The 20,846-nt window shown below is 40.6% G+C and overlaps 1 protein-coding gene across 1 annotated transcript in view; it reads left to right on the plus strand.

Annotated features, from left to right (window-relative positions):
• The window catches only part of LOC129703781 (uncharacterized), a 212,231-nt gene that overhangs the window by 159,158 nt on the left and 32,227 nt on the right, over window positions 1-20,846 (plus strand). The window contains exons 57-66 of the mRNA XM_055646491.1: window positions 860-1,006; window positions 4,618-4,802; window positions 5,026-5,206; window positions 7,191-7,316; window positions 8,563-8,685; window positions 9,342-9,452; window positions 10,123-10,362; window positions 12,573-13,493; window positions 15,999-16,084; window positions 17,964-18,022. Coding sequence (XP_055502466.1) covers window positions 860-1,006; window positions 4,618-4,802; window positions 5,026-5,206; window positions 7,191-7,316; window positions 8,563-8,685; window positions 9,342-9,452; window positions 10,123-10,362; window positions 12,573-13,493; window positions 15,999-16,084; window positions 17,964-18,022 — 2,179 coding nt within the window. The remainder of the gene's footprint in view (window positions 1-859; window positions 1,007-4,617; window positions 4,803-5,025; window positions 5,207-7,190; window positions 7,317-8,562; window positions 8,686-9,341; window positions 9,453-10,122; window positions 10,363-12,572; window positions 13,494-15,998; window positions 16,085-17,963; window positions 18,023-20,846) is intronic.

Here is a 20,846-nt window from a genome sequence, read left to right on the forward strand (position 1 = left end):
ACTGTCGCCAAAAATATTTGTACATGTTGAAAATCCAGCATTGACCAGAAACACGCTACTTCTTCGTGCATATGGCGTGCACAGCCTAAAGTTGTAGGACAACTTGTTCTATTTGATCTTATTTGATTGTGCTCGCCAGGTTGATTGCATTAGTCAAAACCGGGCGGACCACGTTAAGATTGCAATCTCCCACCCCAGAAAGACGCTACTACTCTGTGTGCGACTGAGGAGACTGCTCATGACCATACAGGCGACACCCCGGCAACTATGTAGTGACTGCCTAGTTGCCTGTAGCCGCCTAAAAAATAGCCTAAGTGGGACAAGTCCCCAAGGCAGCAACTCTACCGCTGTGCCACTAAGCCGCACTGTATTGTGACAATGAATTTTAATGCAACAAATGTAAGTGATAGAAAGTTAATATAATGAGGTAATCTGTTCAGTATTCAGTATCTGAAAAGTAGCATGAAACATGATATTTCAATTTTATTTCTATGTTACTGTGAACTTGGAAACTAAATGAAATGTTTCCAGGCTGGAAATTCTGTTGCATGCCAAAACACTTTAAATTGTAAAAAAAGCAATAGCTCACTTAAAGCAATTGGCAGCTGTGAGCAAACACTACACTATTATAAATTGTGTTGCTGTCCACAAATCTCACCCGGATTCTTTACGAGTCACCAAACCATTGTGTATTTTAAACCACTGATGAATTTCTGCGTCACCAACTGAGTTGGTTTGAATTTTTCATAAATGAAATCCACATACATCATGATTTTGAGTATAATGTCTTAAATTTGTTTGCACGCTGAAGGTAACATAAGACTGAAGACTTTGAATAACAGTCATGTATTTTTCACAGATAATTTCCCTCCTAACATCACTGGAGAATCATCCCTTCAGACTCGTCTCAATGAACCAGTTTTCATTCTTTTTACTGCTACTGATGCCAACAATGATGATGTGACATTTGTAGTCTTGACTAATTCATCAGATATCACAATGACAAGTAAGGATTGGATATTCGTGACTTTCGTCACATTTATTTACCGCTCTAGTTATGTATTAGGTTGAAATTCAATCGACACCGAAGATGATATTTTGATTATGGGTGCTTGACCATCTGCATGTAGTAGCAAAGGGGATACTTGAGAAAAACTGGGAACTCAAGAGAGGAGGAATACAATTGCTTAGCTCATAGTTGACACAGCAGATGACACAAAGCTGGGTGGCAGTGTGAGCTGCAAGGAGGATGCTATGAGGCTGCAGGGTGACTTGGATAGGTCGGGTGAGTGGGCAGATGCATGGCAGATGCAATATATGGATAAATGTGAGGTTATCCACTTTGGTGGCAAGAACAAGAAGGCAGCTTATATTCACTGGAATTTAGAAGGATGAGAGCAAATCTTATAGAAATATAACATTCTTGAGGGATTAGACAGGATAGATGCAGGGGAAATGTTCCCTCTGTTGAGGAGTCCAGAACCAGGTGTCCCAGTTTAAGAATAAGGGATAGGCCACTTAGGACAGATGAGGAAATTATTTTATACCCTGAGTTGTGAATCTGTGGAATTCAGTGGAGGCCAATTAGAAGGCAGAAGGCAGTGGAGGCCAATTCACTGGATGTATTCAAGCAAGAGTTAAATATAGCTCTTAGGGCTAGCAGAATAAAGGAATATGGGGAGAAAGCAGGAGTGGGATACTGATTTAGGATGATCAGCCATGATCATATTCAATGGCGGTGCTGGCTCAAAGTTTTCTATGTTTCCATATTTCTATTTATGTTTTAGTACAGAATTTATTTTAAAAGTCATCTAAATGTATTGGAATCCCAATGGTTTTTCATGTTTTTAATGTTGTTCTCCTGAGAATTCAAATGACTCTTTCTGGAATCAAAGAATTTAGATCTAATTTGGTTGATTGGTTACCTTCTTTAGTTAACTTGTGATCTCTACTGGCCAAACCAGTATTTATGGACCATCCATAATTGCCTTTGTGAAGGTGGGAATGAGCTACATTCTTGTACCACTGCAGCCTTTCCATTGAAGACATTGTCACAGTGCTGTTCAGTAAGGAGTTGCAGGATTTGAATCGGTGGTGATGAATGATTGGTATTGCCAAGATTGTGTGTGACTTGGAGGAGGATCTACAGATGGTGGTACCTCCAATCTTGACGGTAAAGGATGTGGGTATGTTATGATTGCGGGAGTAGCCTAAGCAAGAAACCTCATTGCATTTTGTGGAAGATACATATCAGTTTCATTTCAGTTTAGTTTATTGTCACATGTACCGAGGTACAATGAAAATGTTTTGTTGCGTGCTATCCAGTCAGTGGCAATACAATCGAGCCATTTACAGTGTATAGGTACATGCGGGAATACCATTTAGTGCAAGGGCAAGCCAATAAAGGCCGATCAAAGATAGTCCGAGGATCACCAATGAGGTAGATAGAAGTTCAGGATTGCTCTCTAGCTGTGGCCAAGATGATTCAGTTGCCTGAGAACAGCGTGGAAGAAACTGTCCCTGAATCTGGAGGTGTGTGTTTTCATACTTCTATACTTTCATACCCGCGCCCGATGGGAGAGGGGGGGAATAGGGAATGGCCAGGGTGCAACTCATCCTTGATTATGCTGCTGGCCTTGCTGAGGCAACGTGAGGTACATTTGTGGTCAATCGAAGGGAGGCTGGTTTGTGTGATGGGCTACAATTTGCTGCACTCTCTTGCGGTCTTGGATGGAGCTGTTCCCAAACCAAACTGCGATACATCCTGATAAAATTGTGGTCTCTGTGCGCAGATGGCAAAGAGAATGAACATTTAGAAGTTTATAGTTAGTTCGTTATTATTGTCACATGTACATAGATACAGTGAAATACATGTTCTGCATGCTATCTAGACAAATCATACTATATATCAGTATTATATATTTTCATCTGCAATAATCACGTTCTGGCACCATCTTACAACTTCCAAATCTCTGAAAATCCTAATCTTAGCCCAAGGAGATACACTATTTCTTGTATTCCCACATTCAGGGCTGGTTTCCTGGCAGCATTAAATGGTGATGCGGGGTTTGGCCTGGCCCTGGTGATGTAATCGGTTCCTTCCACTGCTGTGCAATGCAACTGTGCTCGATCTGAATGCAGACTCAGCGGATGTAGGGACTCCTGCAGCTGTCTCTGCAAACACCACGGCCACAAAAGTCTTAGCAAGTGCTGCCAGCCTCAGCTTTCATATGTCCCTGCTACCATGCCCCACTTCCTGATCCATCACGGAAAGTGAATTTCATCAATATAGTTTCATAAAATTGTCATTAAAATTTGAGTATAGAGGTTGGGAGGTCATGTTGCAATTGTATAAGACGTTGGTGAGGCTGCATTGAGAGTATTGTGTTCAGTTCTGGGCACCATGTTATAAGAAAGATATTGTCAAGAGAAGGTTTACGAGGATGTTGCCAGGACTACAGGGTGTGAGCTATAGGTAGAGGTTGAGTAGGCTGGGTCTCTATTCCTTGAAGCACAGGAGGATGAGGGGTGATCTTATAGAGGTGTGTAAAATCAAGAGAGGAATAAATCAAGTAGATGCACAGAATTTATTCAACAGAGTTGGTGAATCGAGGACCAGAGGACACAGGTTCAAGGTGAAGGGGAAAAGATTTAATAGGAATCTTAGGGGGTAACTTTTTCACACAGAAGGTGGTGGATGTATGGAAAAAGCTGCCAGAGGAGGTAGTTGAGGCAGGGACTATCCCAACGTTTAAGAAACAGTTAGACAGGTACATGGGTACGACGGGTTTGGAGGGATATGGACTAAACGCAGGCAGGTGGAACTAGTGTAGCTGGGACATGTTGGCCGGTGTGGGGAAGTTGGGCCAAAGGGTCTATTTCCACACTGTATCACTCTGTCTCTCAGACAGGCTCTAAGAAAAGTGCTGTGGGAGCATATACTTGTACACAGAGGAAAGCATTCAATGGAGAAATAACAAGAATTCAGGGTCATCACATGTGAAGAGATTTCTGCAAAGGTGAAAAACAAGGGTAACAAAACCAGGGAACCATAGGATGGATATTGAGTGTTGGATGACGAGGATAACAAAAGCATTTAGCTGATATAAAAATCTGAAGATGGGGGCAACATGGTGGCGCAGCAGTAGAGCTAGTGCTTTACAGTGCCAGAGACCTGGGCTCAATGCTGACTATGGGTGCTGTCTGTGCAGAGTTTGCACATTGTCCCCGAGACCTGCGTGAATTTTTCTGATGTCTTTGGTTTCCTCCCTCATGCCAAAGATGTACAGGTTTGTAGGTTAATTGCGTTTGTTAAAAATTGTAAAAATGTCGCTAGTATGTAGGACAGTGCTAGTGTATGGGGATCACTGGTCAACGCAGACTTGATGGGCTGAAGGGCCTGTTTCTGCACTGTATCTCAAAAACTAAAACAATGCTGTTAGCATGAGGACTCCAGTAAACGTTTGGTTATTGCAGATAATTTCTCTGTCAGTTTAAATTGTATGAAATATTTTTGCCGTTGAGTGAACTAACATTTTATAATTTCAATTCAACATAGTACAATGTGAACGTGTAACATTTTAGAAATCACTTGTGGATTTTGTCTTTTATCTATAGAAAATGGGAACTTTTCTTGGCATCCAACAAGCTCCACTCCAGTGTTTGCCATAATACAAGCTAATGATTCAAAGGTCACTTCTGAGCTGGGATTGACACTGACAATATGCAACTGCAGCATCAATTCAACCTGTGATTATTCCAGATCAGTTATCAGCATGGAATCAGATAATGCCATGTTTGTGGTAAGTTAAATCAAAGGCATGCTTAATAACTTAGTTAGTGCTCCAAATAGTATATTATTTTATTGGAAGCTCTAAAACTGAATAGATTATGCCATCTTGATGTAGACAATTCAGTTATGGCAATGTTTGGATGTGGGCCTGGCAAGCAAAAAAAAGTAATAATTACAACATGAAATCTCTCTGGATCATTTATCAATCAATATAATTTCTGTTGACAATTTAGGTTGCAGCATGTAACTGTACTCCTGCATATATTGGTGATTATTGCACTGAAGATTTTGATGCCTGTCAAGACAACCAATGTTTCTTAAATGATACCTGCAAAGATCAACCTGCACCTCTCGAGGGTTATACCTGTGGTCCATGTCCCACCAATTTAATAGGAGATGGAGAGAAATGTTATGGTAATTAAGATTTCCATATGTTATCTGCTCATTCTATGTATGCAATAATACAAACAAAATGACTGTACATGAGATAATAATCCTTCAATAGGAAATATGTGTTCAACAGTTCTATTTGATGTTGAAAATGTATCAGTGCTGCAATGGTCCATTGATACAACATTCTCATCAGTGAAATGTTCTGAATGTTATTGAATGTATAAGTGAATATTTGTCAGCAAAATTGTGAAATTGTAATTCAGATACTTGTAAATTTGTAAATCATAATCAGGTTACCAAGAAGCGTTGAATTTTATTAAGGAAATGTCTTTAGTCAGAGGGTGCTGAATCTGTGGAATTCTTTGCCGTAGAAGGCTGTGGAAACCAAGTTAATGGATATTTTTAATGCAGAGATAGATAGATTCTTGATTAGTATGGGTGTCGGGGGTTATGAGGAGAAGGCAGGAGAGTAGGGTTAGGAGGGAGAGAAAGATCAGCCATGAGTGAATGGCGGAGTAGACCTGATGGGCTGAATGGCCTAATTCTGCTCCTTTCACTTATGAAATTATTACCTTAAATCATGGCTGAGAATGTAATTACCGGTATGGAGGAATTGGTTGGTGGCATTTGTAGAGTTTCAAAAGGTATTTTGTAAGATGCTCCCAACATGACTGTTGCAGAAAACTCATAGCATTGTACGAATGTATGTACAGAAGAGTTGACTTCTAAACTTAGATTTCAGGAACATAAACTGTATTATTCTGCTAAAATTGCCTGAGGTTTCTCAGTCACTGAGTGTAAGTGTAACTGAGATGAACATATTTGATGTTATTGAAAGTTGGAGCAGGTGCAACGGTTCTTAAGGCCTACTATTTAGTTTAACATCTCGATTTAATATATATTTCATGAGGGAAAGGTCCCTTTTAAGTAAGAATGAAGTATCACTCAAGTATTGTGAAGGTCTGTTTTGAAATGAGTGGTATTCAACTGTGCATTGTTTAGTTTAGTTTAGAGACACAGCATTGAAACAGGCCCTCGGCCTACTGAGTCCATGCCGACCATTGATTACTTATTCACACTATTTCTATCTTAACCCACTTTCTCATCCACGCCTGACACTTTAGGGCCAATGAACTTAAAAGCCTGCATGTTTTTAGAACATAGGAGGAAACAAAAGAACATGGAGGAATCCCACTCAGTCACAGAAAGAACGTGCAAACTCCCCACACACAGGACCCGAGCATTCGTCAGATTCGAACCCAGATCTCTGGCACTAAGGCAGAAGCTGTACCATTATGCTGCCCAGTGAATGCAAGTGCATGCATGTAGCATCCTCTGTGCATTAAACATCACATTTTGTGATCTTCGAGAAGAAACTGTAACTTAGAATGCACCATAATTTTATTCACCCATTTTAAACTGAAATTGAATTATATTGCAAGCAAAAACTCTACTAATTCATCCCATTTACAGACCTTTAATTCTAAATAACACCATGCCACTAATGACATCAGTTTGCACAGGAAATGTTGTATTAGTTTATTATCACGTGTACTGGTACAGTGAAAAGCTTTTCTTGCGTGCTAACCAGTCAGCGGAAACACAATACATGATTACAATCGAGCGGTTCACAGTGTACAGATACATGATAAGGGAATAACATTTTGTTCCAGATAAAGCTAGTAAGGTCTGATCAAAGATAGTCCTAGTGTCTACAAATGAGGTGACAAGTAGTTCAGGACTGCACTGGTTGAGGTAGGGTGATTCAATTCCTGATAACAGGGGGGTAAAACTGTTCCTGAATCTGGAGGAGTGTGTTTTCACACTTCTGTACGTTTTGCCCGATGGGAGAGGAGAGAAAAGGGAATGGCTGAGGTGTGACTCGTTCATGTGCCCGCCTGAATAAATGGAGTAAGAAAAAGGTCTCACAAATGATTGATTTTTGTTACAGATTTTTGTTGTTAAATATTTGAACAATTTTGATGTTGTGTGCTTGCTATTGTAGATTTTGATGAATGTCAGAATGAAACGGACTCTTGCAAGCAGATCTGTACCAATGTGTTGGGAAGTTACATCTGCAGCTGTAATGAAGGTTATGCGATAAATGAAACAAACAGTTCCTTGTGTGATGGTAAGCTGCCAGTGCTTATTACCTGAAGAAAGATTACATTTTAGTTTAGTTTTGTTTATTTTCGAGATACAGCATGGAAACAGACCCTTCGGCCCACCAAGTCCACACTGACCAGCAATCCCTGTACACTAGCACAATACTGCACACGCACACACACTAGGGATTATTTACATTCATACCAAGCTAATTAACCTGCAAACCCTGTACGTCTTTGGAGTGTGGGAGAAAGCCCACGTTGTCTTGGGAAGAAGGTACAAACTCTGTACAGACAAGCACCCATAGACAGGATCGAACCCGGGTCTCTGGCACTGAAAACACTGTAAGGCAACAACTCTACTGCTACACCATCATGCCACCCTCTTTTACAAAGGAACGGAAGAAAAAAATAACATACTGTTCAACCCATTGAAGTATTCATTATTGCAAATTGTTTTGTTGACAATTGTTGCAACTGGTTTTAAAAATAGTTTTCAAGAATCAAAAGTGTTTAGTTGCCACATATACTGACAACAGGCCCGCAAACACAATACTCATAGATAACATAATAAACCTAATTAATAACCCCAATACTGGTGCAAAAAAAAGCCCAAAGCCCAGAATCAATGCATTTGATTTGTGATATAACTGAAGAAAATTGTATTATTTTTTTAATCATCTCGAGATGTAGTTCATCAAATACACTGCAGGGGGCTTTTCAATGAATCATCAAAGGCAGAAAAATCGCTCCTCAGTTCACACACACTGAAAAAATTGGTCATTCTCAGTGTGCATTTTATAATAAAATCTCAAAACTATTTTGTTCATAATCATTATTTTTATTACAATTAATGGTCATGGGAACTCATGTAGGAAGGAACTGCAGATGTTGGTTTTCACCAAAGATGGACACAAAATGCTGGAGTAACTCAGCGGGACAGGCAGCATCTCTGGCGAGAAGGAGTGGGTGACGTTTCAGGTCAAGATTCACCGTCTCTGCCAAAGTCTTTTGCTCCGTGGAGAAATCAGATCTCCACATCAACATTGTCCCACAGTTCCACAATTCTCTCATCTGTAAATCAACACTATATATCAGAATGTTCTCCAACTACAGCAGTGAAAATATGCATTCTGTTAAAGATTACCATGTAAAAATATCACAAGCAAAAATGAAATCTAATCATACACAATTATGCATGTACATTACTTATAATCACCAATATTTGTTACGTGAACTGCAATCGCTGCTAATGTAAATCTTTTCTTTCAGACATTGATGAATGTCGTAATACATCTAGTTGTCCCCAAAATGCAAAATGCATCAATTCAAATGGAGGTTACTCCTGTATGTGCAAGGAAGGATATACTGGGAAGCCAGACAGTTTCTGCATTGGTATGGCACTTTTTTAATATCACCATTTAATATACAAAAATAATGAAGAATAATTAAAGCAATATGAATAGTATGGTAAAATATTGTGAAATGTTCTACTACAATAGTTTCTCTAACCATTCTAAGAAGAATCTATTCCCATTGACTTGTGTATAGGAAGAAACTTCAGATGCTGGTTTGTATAATTTATGGGCAGATTACAGATCATTCCTAGATCTATCTTGTGATTTCTGTTTAGTGCTCTAGTCATTCTAATGATATAGTTGAAACCCAAATTATATATGGGCTGCATTCCGAGAACTACGTTCATATTGTGACAGTAACAAATCTTGAGCTGTAAATATGTCCTAAAAATAATTTTAATCTGTTCACTACCAAGATTTATTTTCACTTGTATACTGTGACCCGGGTATACTCGGGGATGACACTGAACAGGTTAAATCTCCTGAAAGTCATTTCATGTCAAGAAGCTTCTATTCTCTTTTTCTGAGTTAAATTAAATTATTTACTAAATGGACCAGATTTTCAATTAACCAACAAGCGGTGTAAACTCGTTGGTCAGTTCTCTGCTGATTCTCTGTTGAGTGCAAAATCCAGGCATATGTGATTCTATAATTTAGCTAAATATTCTTGTGTTCAATTGTTTATCCTTTTAGATGTGAATGAATGCTCTACTGAGTGTTCCGGAAATAATTCTATCTGTACAAATACTGAAGGCTCTTTTGTCTGTACATGTAGAACAGGATATGAAGGATCCAACTGTACAGGTGAGTAAACTCTGGAAGAAAATGTATCTTTGGAAGAAAAAGGCATCTAACACAGTTATTCGGGGTTATTTAAGAATGACAAAAATCACATTTCTTACATTATGTTTACACAGGTCCAAACAACAAATATTTTTTAATGTAATAGGAATATATATTTAGTTCTTTGACGGAGTGAAATTGACAAATATAACAGGCAGTTGCAAATCTACCAGTTGTATTGCGTAGGAAGGAACTGCAGATGCTGGTTTACACTGAATATAGACACAAAAAGTGGAAGTAACTCAGTGGGTCAGGAAGCATCTCTGGAGAAAAGGAATAGGTGACGTTTTGGGCAGAGACCCGTCTGAGAAGCAGATCAAGACTCATTTGGCTTCATTGTCATCTCATACATTCTTTCTTTGATACTCGTTTCCTCTCAATTTTGTATTTCCCAAATTGACTCTTATCAGAAGCCATTAACAGCAGTTGATCCAGTTGTAAATCCACTCCAATTAATGTTTCGCCTTTCCGTTCGTATACATGTCTCCTTTGCCCCAGAAGGTTGTATTAAAGGATTTGTATGACAAAAAAGCAGATGAAAATTAATTGTGATATCAAAACTGTTAAATAATGCCTCTTTTTTTTCTTTTGCAAAATATAATATCTTTGTCTTTGTTTCAAATAAATGCAGATATTAATGAATGCGCAAGCGATCTGGACAATTGTGTTTTGAATTCTAAGTGCTTCAATACGGATGGCTCATACACATGTAAATGTAATCGTGGATATGAAGGTTCAAACTGCACCGACATTGATGAATGTAGCAGATTTATGGAGAACTGTCATAGGAGGGCTGACTGTCAGAATATACCTGGTTCATTCAACTGCTCCTGCAGGTCTGGATTCAAAGGAAATGGGACATTCTGTGAAGGTATGGATGCCATAATTATATATTTGTCATTGGGTATATATTTACAAAAGATTTTTGAAAAGAAGCTTATAATGTGCAGTGTGGGAAAGAACTGCAGATACTGGTTTACACCAGACATGGACACAGAGTTGGAGTAATCAGTGGGTCAGGCAGCATCTCTGGAGAAAAGGAATAGGTGAAGTTTCGGGTCAAGACCCTTCTGAGAAGCAGATCAAGAAGATAGCTCATTATCACTTAATTGAGGACTATTTGTGATAATCCTCAATAAATGCTGGCCATGCCAGTAATGTCCAAATGTCATAAATTAATAAAAGTCCAGTAGATTTAAGCCATCTCCCACCCTCCCCCAAACAGTATCCAAAGTGTAGACCTGCTACCAAGGGGAATGGCCAAAGGGGACTCAAAGATACACACAAAAAGCCTGAGTAACTCAGCGGGCCAGGCAGCATCTCTAGCGAGAAGGAATGGGTGACGTTTTGAGTCGAGACCTTTCTTCAGACTGGCTAAGGGGACTTCTGCACTCCTTTCCTATTCCTTTTCCTGGGTGGTCAGATTATCTTCTGACTGCACTTTAGGTGTGACCACTATAACTCTTATCTATGATACTCGCATTGACTTGGGCAATCCTGGGGTCATCCAGCTGCAGCTCCAGTTTACTCTTGGCCAGTCAGGAGCAGCTGCACAGGATGCACTTATCAGGTGTGTAGTCCTCAGAGTGAAACTGGAAGTTTCTCTGACTTCTCACGTCCAAAGGGAGCATATCAAACTCATAACCTTCAGCATCAAGTAGGATAAAACTTTCAGGTGCATGGAAACAAAACCAAACATTTACAATTCTCTCTTGAAAATATATCACTGCTCCTCCATCACCACAGCCAAACTCCTGGAGCTTCCGTTCCCACGGCAATGTTGAAAAACTTTCACCAGAGGGACCATTGTAGGTACCTTGCAGGGTGACATGGACAGGTTGGGGGAGTGGGCAGATGCATGGCAGATGAAGTTTAATGCGGATAAATGTGAGGTTATCCACTTTGGTAGCAAAAACGGGAAGGCAGATTACTATCTAAATGGCATCAAGTTTGAAAAAGGGGACTTACAATGGGATCTGTGGGTCCTTGTACATCTGTCTATGAAAGTAAGCATGCAGGTACAGCAGGCAGTCAAGAAAGCAAATGGCATGTTGGCCTGTATAACAAGAGGAATCGAATATAGAAACAAAGAGGTCCTTCTGCAGATGTTCAGAGCCCTAGTGAGACCACACCTGGAGTATTGTGTGCAGTTTTGGTCCTCTAATTTGAGGAAGGACATTCTTGCTATTGAGGGAGTGCAGCGTAGGTTTGCAAGGTTAATTCCCGGGATGGCGGGACTGTCGAATGCTGAGAGAATGGAGCAGCTGGGCTTGTACACTCTGGAGTTTAGGATGAGAGGGTTTCTCATTGAAACAAATAAGATTGTTAATGGCTTGGACACACTAGAGGCAGGAAACATGTTCCCGATGTTGGGGGAGTCCAGAACCAGGGGCCACAGTTTAAGAATAAGGAGTAAGCCACTTAGAACAGAGACGAGGAAACACTTTTTCTCACAGAGAGTGGTGAGCCTGTTGAATTCTCCGCCTGGTGGAGGCCGGTTCTCTGGATGCTTTCAAGAGAGAGCTAGATAGGGCTCTTAAAAATAGCAGTCGGGGGATATGGGGAGAAGGCAGGAATGGGGTACTGATTGGGGATGATCAGCCATGATCACATTAAATTGCGGTGCTGGCTCGATGGGCCAAATGGCCTACTCCTGCACCTATTGTCTATTGTATTGTCTACCTCCCCATCAACGTCCCAATGGCTGGCCTCCCTTTTCTGATCCAGAAATGAATGAATATATCAAGAAAGGGGTAACAACCATTCCTTTTCAGTGGACACTGACTGTCATCTGGAGGTGACTCTCAAATATGGGGAAATATTTTCAAATGAGAGCAGTTTTTGATGGGTGACAAGATAAGATAAGATAAGATAAGATACAAATTTATTGTCATTTGGACCCCTTGAGGTCCAAACGAAATGCCGACGGAAAGTTTCCATACTTCTTCCTTGTTGCATCCATCTACTTTGCTTCAAAACATCAAATATATTTTCTTAACTGAGATATTAACTCTCCTAACTGTTGAAATTTGTTTGGATATCTCGGCATTTTAGTCATTACATAGTTGATTGCATTTTCAGAGATTACCTCCACTACCAATACAACAGCAAGTCCGTCGAATGGAGCATTGAATCAAACAAGTACTCCCACTGTTGCCTTGGCTCCATCAAGCACCTCGACAACTACTTCAAAACTCACCAATACCACTGCTGTTACTTCTGCACCACCAAGGACCACCACAACTACCTCATTACCCACCAATACCACTGCTGCTGCCTCAGCACCATCCAACATCACCACAACAACTTCAAAAACCACCAATACCACTGCTACTATGTCAGCACAAGCAAGGACCACTACAACTACTTCAGTACCCATAGATACCACTGTTAATACATCAGCACAAGCCAGGACCACCACAACTACCTCATTACCCACCAATACCACTGCTGTTACCTCAGCACCATCCAACATCACTACAACTACTTCAAAAACCACTGATACCAATATTAATACATCAGCACAAGCAAGCATCACTACAACTACCTCAGTACCCATAGATACCACTGTTAATACATCAGCACAAGCCAGGACCACCACAACTACCTCAGTACCCACCAATACCACTGCTGTTACTTCTGCACCAGCAAGGACCACCACAACTAACTCATTACCCACCAATACCACTGCTGCTGCCTCAGCACCATCCAACGCCATCACAACTACTTCAAAACCAACCAATACCACTGCTGCTGACTCGGCACCATCCAGCACCACTGTAACTGCCTCAGCAAGCACCAATACCATTATTAATACATCGGCACAAGCAAGGACCACCACAACTACTTCAGAGCCCACCAATACCACTGCTGGTGATTCAGCACCATCCAACACGAACACAACTACCTCAGTATCCACCAATACCACAGCTATTACCTCATTATCGACAAGCTCCACTACGACAACTACAACAGTCGTGCCAACACCATCTGCTAATAGAGGTAAGTGCATGAATTATTTATGATGATATGAAATTAAGATGATATTAAAACGTGATGTCCCCTTGGAATACATTAAATAGTTTTGTAGCATATTTCAAGAACTTAGTTAAATTCCAAGGAACAATGAAACTAATATTTTTATTTAATATAATATATAATAAAATATTTAAAGAGAACTGTAATGATCTTCAAAGCATGATGTGAAATGATGGTGCAAGCAAATTCACTAGTAGCTTTCAGAAGGAATAAATATATCGAAAAATGTTTATTTTTAGTTGTACGCAAAAGAATGAGACTAGAGACACAAGGAAATGTAGATGCTGGAATCTTGAGTGAAACACAAAGTGCTGTAGTAACTCAACAGGTCAGTCAGCATCTCTGGATAAACTGGGATTCTTCTCAGACTGATTGTAGTCTAGGTGAGAAACCCAGACAAGAGGTGTGAGCAAGACAAAGTCTGGCAAGTGATAGGCGGATACAGGTGAGGGGGGTTTGATTAGCAAATGGGTGTTCAAATGCTAGAGAGGAAAATGATACAAAAGGGGGCCTGATAAGGAGAGAAGAGGAGTGAAATATAAAGACAAAGGGTGGGATAATTGTGGATGGGAACAGGGTAGATGGAATAGTGAAAGAAATTGTGGGAATGATGGTTAGGGATGAGAGGAGAGGAAAGTTGAGTTGTTACTTAAAATTGGTGAATTAAATGTTCATATCATTGGGTTGTAAGTGGAATATAAGGTGTTGTTCATTCAGTTTACTTGTGGCCTCACTCTGACAATGGAGGAGACATAGGACAGATAGGACAGTATAGGAATGGGTGTTAAAATGGTTGGCAATTGGAAGGTTCAGCAGGCGTTGGCAGACTGAGTACACACATTTGGCAAAATGGTTGTCTGGTCTACGTTTGGTCTCGTCAATGTAAAGGAAACCATACCCGGAGCACCAAATGCAGTAGCTGAGGTGACAAGGTATGGGTGGAGGTGTTACATGTCCAGTGATTGTAGGGGACATTACCGGGGAAAGGGGTGGGATTGAGTGGGAAGGGATGATTGAAGCAATGATTTGAAGAGGGAGTGGTCCATGCAGAAGGGAGGGTGGGGATAGGAAGATTCTGCTTGGGATCATGTTGAATGTGGGGCAAATGTCAGAAAAGGGTGTATTGATGAAGAGGCTGGTGGGTTGAAAGTTGATGCCGGGGGCATCTACCATTGTTCTAGTTTGGGGGAGGGGGAGTGCAAGTATAATTGCTGGACAGTGAGGAGAGGGATCCATCAATAACAGCAGGCGGTGAAACCACGATTATGAAAAAAAGAGGACATATTGGATGTCCTGGAGTGAAAAGCTTCATCTTGGGAAAAGATGTGGTGGAGGTGCAAAAATTGTGAGGCGAGGCTGACATGCTTGAAAGAGGCAGGATGGGAGGAGGTGTTGTGAAGATAAATGGGAGTCGCTAGGTGTGTCTATTGTGATGGAGACACAGATATTGAGAAAGGGGAGAGTGTCAGAGATAGTCCAGTAAATTTGAGGGCAAGGTGGAAGTTATGATAATACATATGCTCGATATTGAATTAACAGAGCAGTTCCTCTTTTCTTCTTATTGCAGATATATGTCAGACTTGCAATTTTATTACCACAAAATGATCACAGATGTAGCCAATTAGATGGGACTGAATGTGCCAGAAAATATGTTCTGCCTATATTCAGTATTCTAATTATAAATGGTTTATTTAAATATATATGTTTTGAAGCTTTGAAAAAATAATAATTTATGCTCAAATGATGCACCTTAGTATTGGAATAATAAGAATCAAGTATTTTGTTTCAAATTGTCCTGGATTTAGCTGCTAATACAACTCTGTTTGAAGAGGGTCACATAATTAGATAGTTTTATAATGGTGGTAGAGAGAGAATGGAGTTGAGCTATATATTAATTTAGTTTAGTTTAGAGATACAGCGCAGAAACCGGCCCTTCGGCCAACTGGATCCACACCGACCAGCGATCCCCACAGATTAACATTATCCAACACCCACTCGGGACAATTTTACATTCACACCAAGGCAATTAACCTACAAACTTGTACATCTTTCTGTCATCAGAACAATGAAAGAAGCAACCAGTCCCCCCACCCCCGCACCTCTTCACGTGCACAAACATTTCCCCTGACTAGTTTATATTACAATACAATACAATACAATTTATTTGTCATTTGAACCCCTTGAGGTTCAAACAAAATGTTGTTTCTGCAGTCATACACACAAAAAAGAACCAAGACACAACACAATTTACACAAACATCCATCACAGTGCATTTCCTCCTCGCTGTGACGGAAGGCAAAGACTTATCTCTCCCCTGCACTTCCCATTCCCCTCCCGATGTCAGAGTCAAAGTCATTATTGACAGATATATTAAACAATTTGGTCAGACTTCATGACTTCATTTTCATTTTGTAATTAGACATTCAATAAATGTCAATTATAATAAACGATTTCAATGTTTTCTTTCAGCTCTTCCTGACAGAAGAGTCAATATTACATTGCCTGTAATCAGCAGTAATAGGAGTTCAAATATTTCAGGTCAGGTTCATGAAAAGGTATGCCAATTTTATTTCCCTTCCTTGCTTGTTGAACTTTTTTATTTGTAGACAGAGTATTTAAGTATTCTATATAAATGTAAAATGGTTAAGAGTGATAATTTCTTCAAGATGTTTACAATAATTAACAGCACACCAATGTGATGCAGAAGTATAACATAAAATGTTGTCTCAACAAGTTAATGTTAGATTATTCCAAATCAAGAACACTATACAGCCTAACGTTGCTGGGTTTCACACAAAATCAAGATTAAAACATTCTTACATCAGTCCACGGAGGATTAGGCATCCTTTTCAAATTCGGAATCCGGTCAGCCTGCATGAATTATCCAACAACATTGAAAATGTAAACCAGGTTTGGAAGCCACTTAAGAGAACTGTAGCTAGTGTTTTCCATTGGCTCTGGGTCAGAAGCCATGTTGGAGCAGGCAGTGTTAGTGGCACCAGCTGGGCATTGCAGATACTGTTGTGAGGGAAATTATGATAGTGGCCACAGATGGTTAATGATTAATGATTAATTTATTATTAGTTTAAAAAGCTGGATAATATGTTTCAAAATGAGCTTGTTACACCTTGGTCATTTCCTCTTCTACCCTCTCCCATCAGGCAGACAGTACAAAAATATGAAAACCCACACTACCAGATTCAGGAAGAATTTGGTCCACATATTACTAGACTATAAAATAGTCCTCTCACAAACTAAGGGTATGGACCCAATCTCCCAACCTGTCTCATTGCAGCCCTTGCATTTTTAATGCACACTTCTCTGTAACTCGCAGGCTACAATACTGTGATGCTATATTCTGAACACCGGCATTTTACTGTTTGCCATATCCATTGTACTCATGTCATTGTTCTCATGATTTGACTAGATAGCACACAAAGTAATTAGCTGTATCTTGGCACATGCGACAATTATAAATCAACCAACCATGCATTCTGTAGAAATTTATTTTGGCGTGTTTCACTGACACCAATCAGTATATAGCAGAGTGATGACATGTTGCAAAGCTACACCATGATTACAGGCTCTGAAAGCATTGGAGATGTGAACTGCAAGAGCAGGTCTTTACTGAAGGCTGAAGATCTCAACCTGCATTAGTTAAACAATCCATCCATTCCTGGGCCACATCTTGATTCGATTCCGGGAAGAAAAATTTGAGAATGTTCTAGTGCATTTTTTAATTTCTTTGTTTCTGGAGATCGAAACCAACATGATGCCTAATCCAACAATCAATGGACGAATATTCCATGAGTACTTAGACGCCCATCTCCAATAACCACCCGCCACTAAAGTGCTATTCTAAAGGCACCAGTTGAAGGAGCAATCCCCAGTGGAACCCACTACTTTAACAAATTGAACCACAGAGAGAGATTGAAAGTCAGGGTTCACACTGCTTCTAGAGACCTTTATGGTCAGTTTAGTTTAGTTTAGAGATACAGTGTGGAAACAGGCCCTTCGGCCCACTGCGTCCACACCAACCAGTGGTCCCCGCACATTAACACTATCCTGCACACACAAGGAACAATTTACAATTATAGCAAGCCAATTAACCTACAAACCTGCATGTCTTTGGAGTGTGGGAGGAAACCCATACAGGTCATGGGGAGAACGTACAGACTCAGTACAGACAGCACCCGTAGTTGGGATTGAACCCAAGGCTCTGGCACTGCAAGTGCTGTAAAGCAGCAACTCGACCGCTGTGCCATTGTGGCGCCCTTCTGACACATCTGTGTAATTGTACAGAGTGCCTGGATTTATGATTTTCTGTGTTCAACACATTGTATTAGACTAGCACTGCACAGTGCCTATTTCTGCTTCATTACATCAAACAATGTTGACCTTGAAAATAAACAAAAAATACTTTGATTTTTACAGATCTATGAAAAGGCAAAAAAAGTGAGATACTTTAAGAATGCTACGGAACCTCTAATATGGTTGGTATAGTTTAAGTCTATAAACTATTCTATATTGGAAAGCCTCATTTTAATGGACCCCTTTATAACGGATTTTAGATGCAGTGGATGAAGCTGCCAATGCCACTTCCAGCTCTCACTGTCTCCCCAGCTGTTTAGAGCCCCGGCCTCCGACCACAGCCCCGTTTCGCAAGGCGCCCAACCGAGCCCGTCTTCACCCGCCGCACAGTCTGGTGACACGGCTGTTGTTGCGGCTCACGTTGTAGCCCCTGGGGACAGCGCTTTCTTCAGGCCACCCCCGCCGACAGGATGCTCTTGGTCACCTTGGAGCATCCTCTCACCTGTTGCCACTTCTTGCTATCGGCAAAGACTTTGGCCACATGTGCCAGGCACCCACCAATCTCTGTGTAAATCAAACTTGCCCCTCACATCTCGTTTACCTACCTCCATATGACGTCTGAAACGTCGAAACCATGGATCATTGAGCAGCCAGCCATGTCCTGTCCCTCTTGTAACCAAGTCTCCATAATAGCCACATCATCATACTTTCAAGCACTGATTCAGGATCTAGATTGATCTACAAGGATATTGGTCCTCCTTGTCCAAGTTAAGGGGAGAACATACAAGCAGCACCTGCAGTCGGGATTGAACCTGGGTCTCCAGTGGTGTAAGGCAGCAACTCTACCGCTGTACCACCATGCTGCCCTTGCCACTAAATAGTTAATTTAGTTAATTAATATTAATGCCTTAAATGAAAGACAGTTTGATGCATTTTATCTATGTTAATATTTTTTAAACGATTGAAATCCACCAGCAGTTTCTAAGCATATTATCAAACATATAGAAACATTGGAAAATGAAAACTGGTGATATAAGCATTGAGTCATAAAGAATGACAACTGGCCATTCAACCCAGCTGGTCCATGACGACCAAGATGCATGATCGACTCTAGTCCCACCTGCCTGCATTTGTCCCATATCCCTCTAAATATTTTTTATTCATGTACCTGTTCAAATCTCTCTATAAATGTTATGGAACCTGCCTCGACCACCTCCTCATACTCCATATTCCACATACTCACCACCATCTGTATGGAAAAAGTTTCCCCATCAGGTTCCAATTAAATCTTCCGCCTCTCACCTTAAACAATGTCCACAGACCTTCAAATCCTAGCAGCATCTTTGTAAGTCTTCTCCATGCTCTTTCCAGCTACAACATCTTTCTTATAGCGAGGTGACCAAAACTGAACACATATATTCCAAATGCAGCCTCATCAATGTACGGTAAAATGACTGTAACATAGCTTCCCAAATTCCATACTCAGTATGCTAATAGATGAAGGCCAATCATCTTGACCACCCTATCTACCTGTGATTCCACTTTCAAGGAACAATTTCCTGTACACCAGATCATTCTGTTAAATAACAATCTCCAGAACCCTTCCATTCACTGTGAAGGTCCTATCATGCTTTGACTTCTCAAAATGCAATACCTCCCACTTAGAACCAAAAAGCTGGAGTAACTCAGCGGGACAGGCAGCATCTGTGGAGAGAAAGAATAGGTGATGTCCCTTCTTCAGACAGGGCTTCGGAGACATGACCTCCCACATACAAAATCATGCTGACTTAATCCCTTAATCAATACCTGTTTATCCAAATGCATATATATCTTATCCCTCAGATTATTCTCCAGTAACTTTCCTACCACAGATGTTATACACACTGGTCTACATTTCTCTTTGGCTTTTCTTTGGAGTCCATCTTAAATAGAGGCACAAGATTAGCCACCAGTATTCTGGCACCTCACCCATATCTAATGATAGTTTGTGTATCATAGAAACATAGAAAATAGGTGCTGGAGTAGGCCATTCGGCCCTTCGAGCATGCACCGCCATTCAATATGATCATGGCTGATCATCCAACTCAGTATCCTGTACCTGCCTTCTCGCCATACCCACTGATACCTTTAGAAACAAGGGCCACATCTAACTCCCTCTTAAATATAGCCAATGGACTGGCCTCAACTACCTTCTGTGGCAGAGATTTCCAGAGATTCACCACTCTCTGTGTGAAAAATGTTTTTCTCATCTCGGTCCTAAAAGATTTCCCCCTTATCCTTAAACTGTGACCCCTTGTTCTGGACTTCCCTAACATCGGGAACAATCTTCCTGCATCTAGCCTGTCCAACCCCTTAAGAATTTTGTAAGTTTCTATAAGATCCCCCCTCAATCTTCTAAATTCTAGCGAGTACAAGACCAGTCTATCCAGTCTTTCTTCATATGAAAGTCCTGACATCCCAAGAATCAGTCTGGTGAACCTTCTCTGTACTCCCTCTATGGCAAGAATGTATTTCCTCAGATTAGGAGACCAAAACTGTACGCAATACACCAGGTGTGGTCTCACCAAGACCCTGTACAACTGTTGTAAATAGCAGGGGTCCCAGCACTGAGCCTTGCGGTACCCCACTGGTCACTGCCTGCCATTCTGAAAAGGACCTGTTTACTCCTACTCTTTGCTTCCTGTCTGCAAGCCAGTTCTCTATCCACATCAATATTGAACCCTCAATATCGTGTGCTTTAAGTTTGTATACTAATCTCTTATGTGGGACCTGGTCGAAAGCCTTCTGTAAGTCCAGATATAACACAACCACTGGTTCTCCCTTATCCACTCTACTAGTTGCATCGTCAAAAAATTCTATAAGATTCGTCAGACTTGATTTACCTTTCATAAATCCACGCTGACTTTTCCAATGATTTCACCACTTTCCAAATGTGCTGCAATCCTATCTTTAATAACTGACTCAAGCAGTTTCCCCACTACTGATGTTAGACTAACTGGTCTGTAA

The sequence above is a fragment of the Leucoraja erinacea genome, chromosome 14, assembly GCF_028641065.1.
Source record: "Leucoraja erinacea ecotype New England chromosome 14, Leri_hhj_1, whole genome shotgun sequence".
Lineage (NCBI taxonomy): Eukaryota > Metazoa > Chordata > Chondrichthyes > Rajiformes > Rajidae > Leucoraja > Leucoraja erinaceus.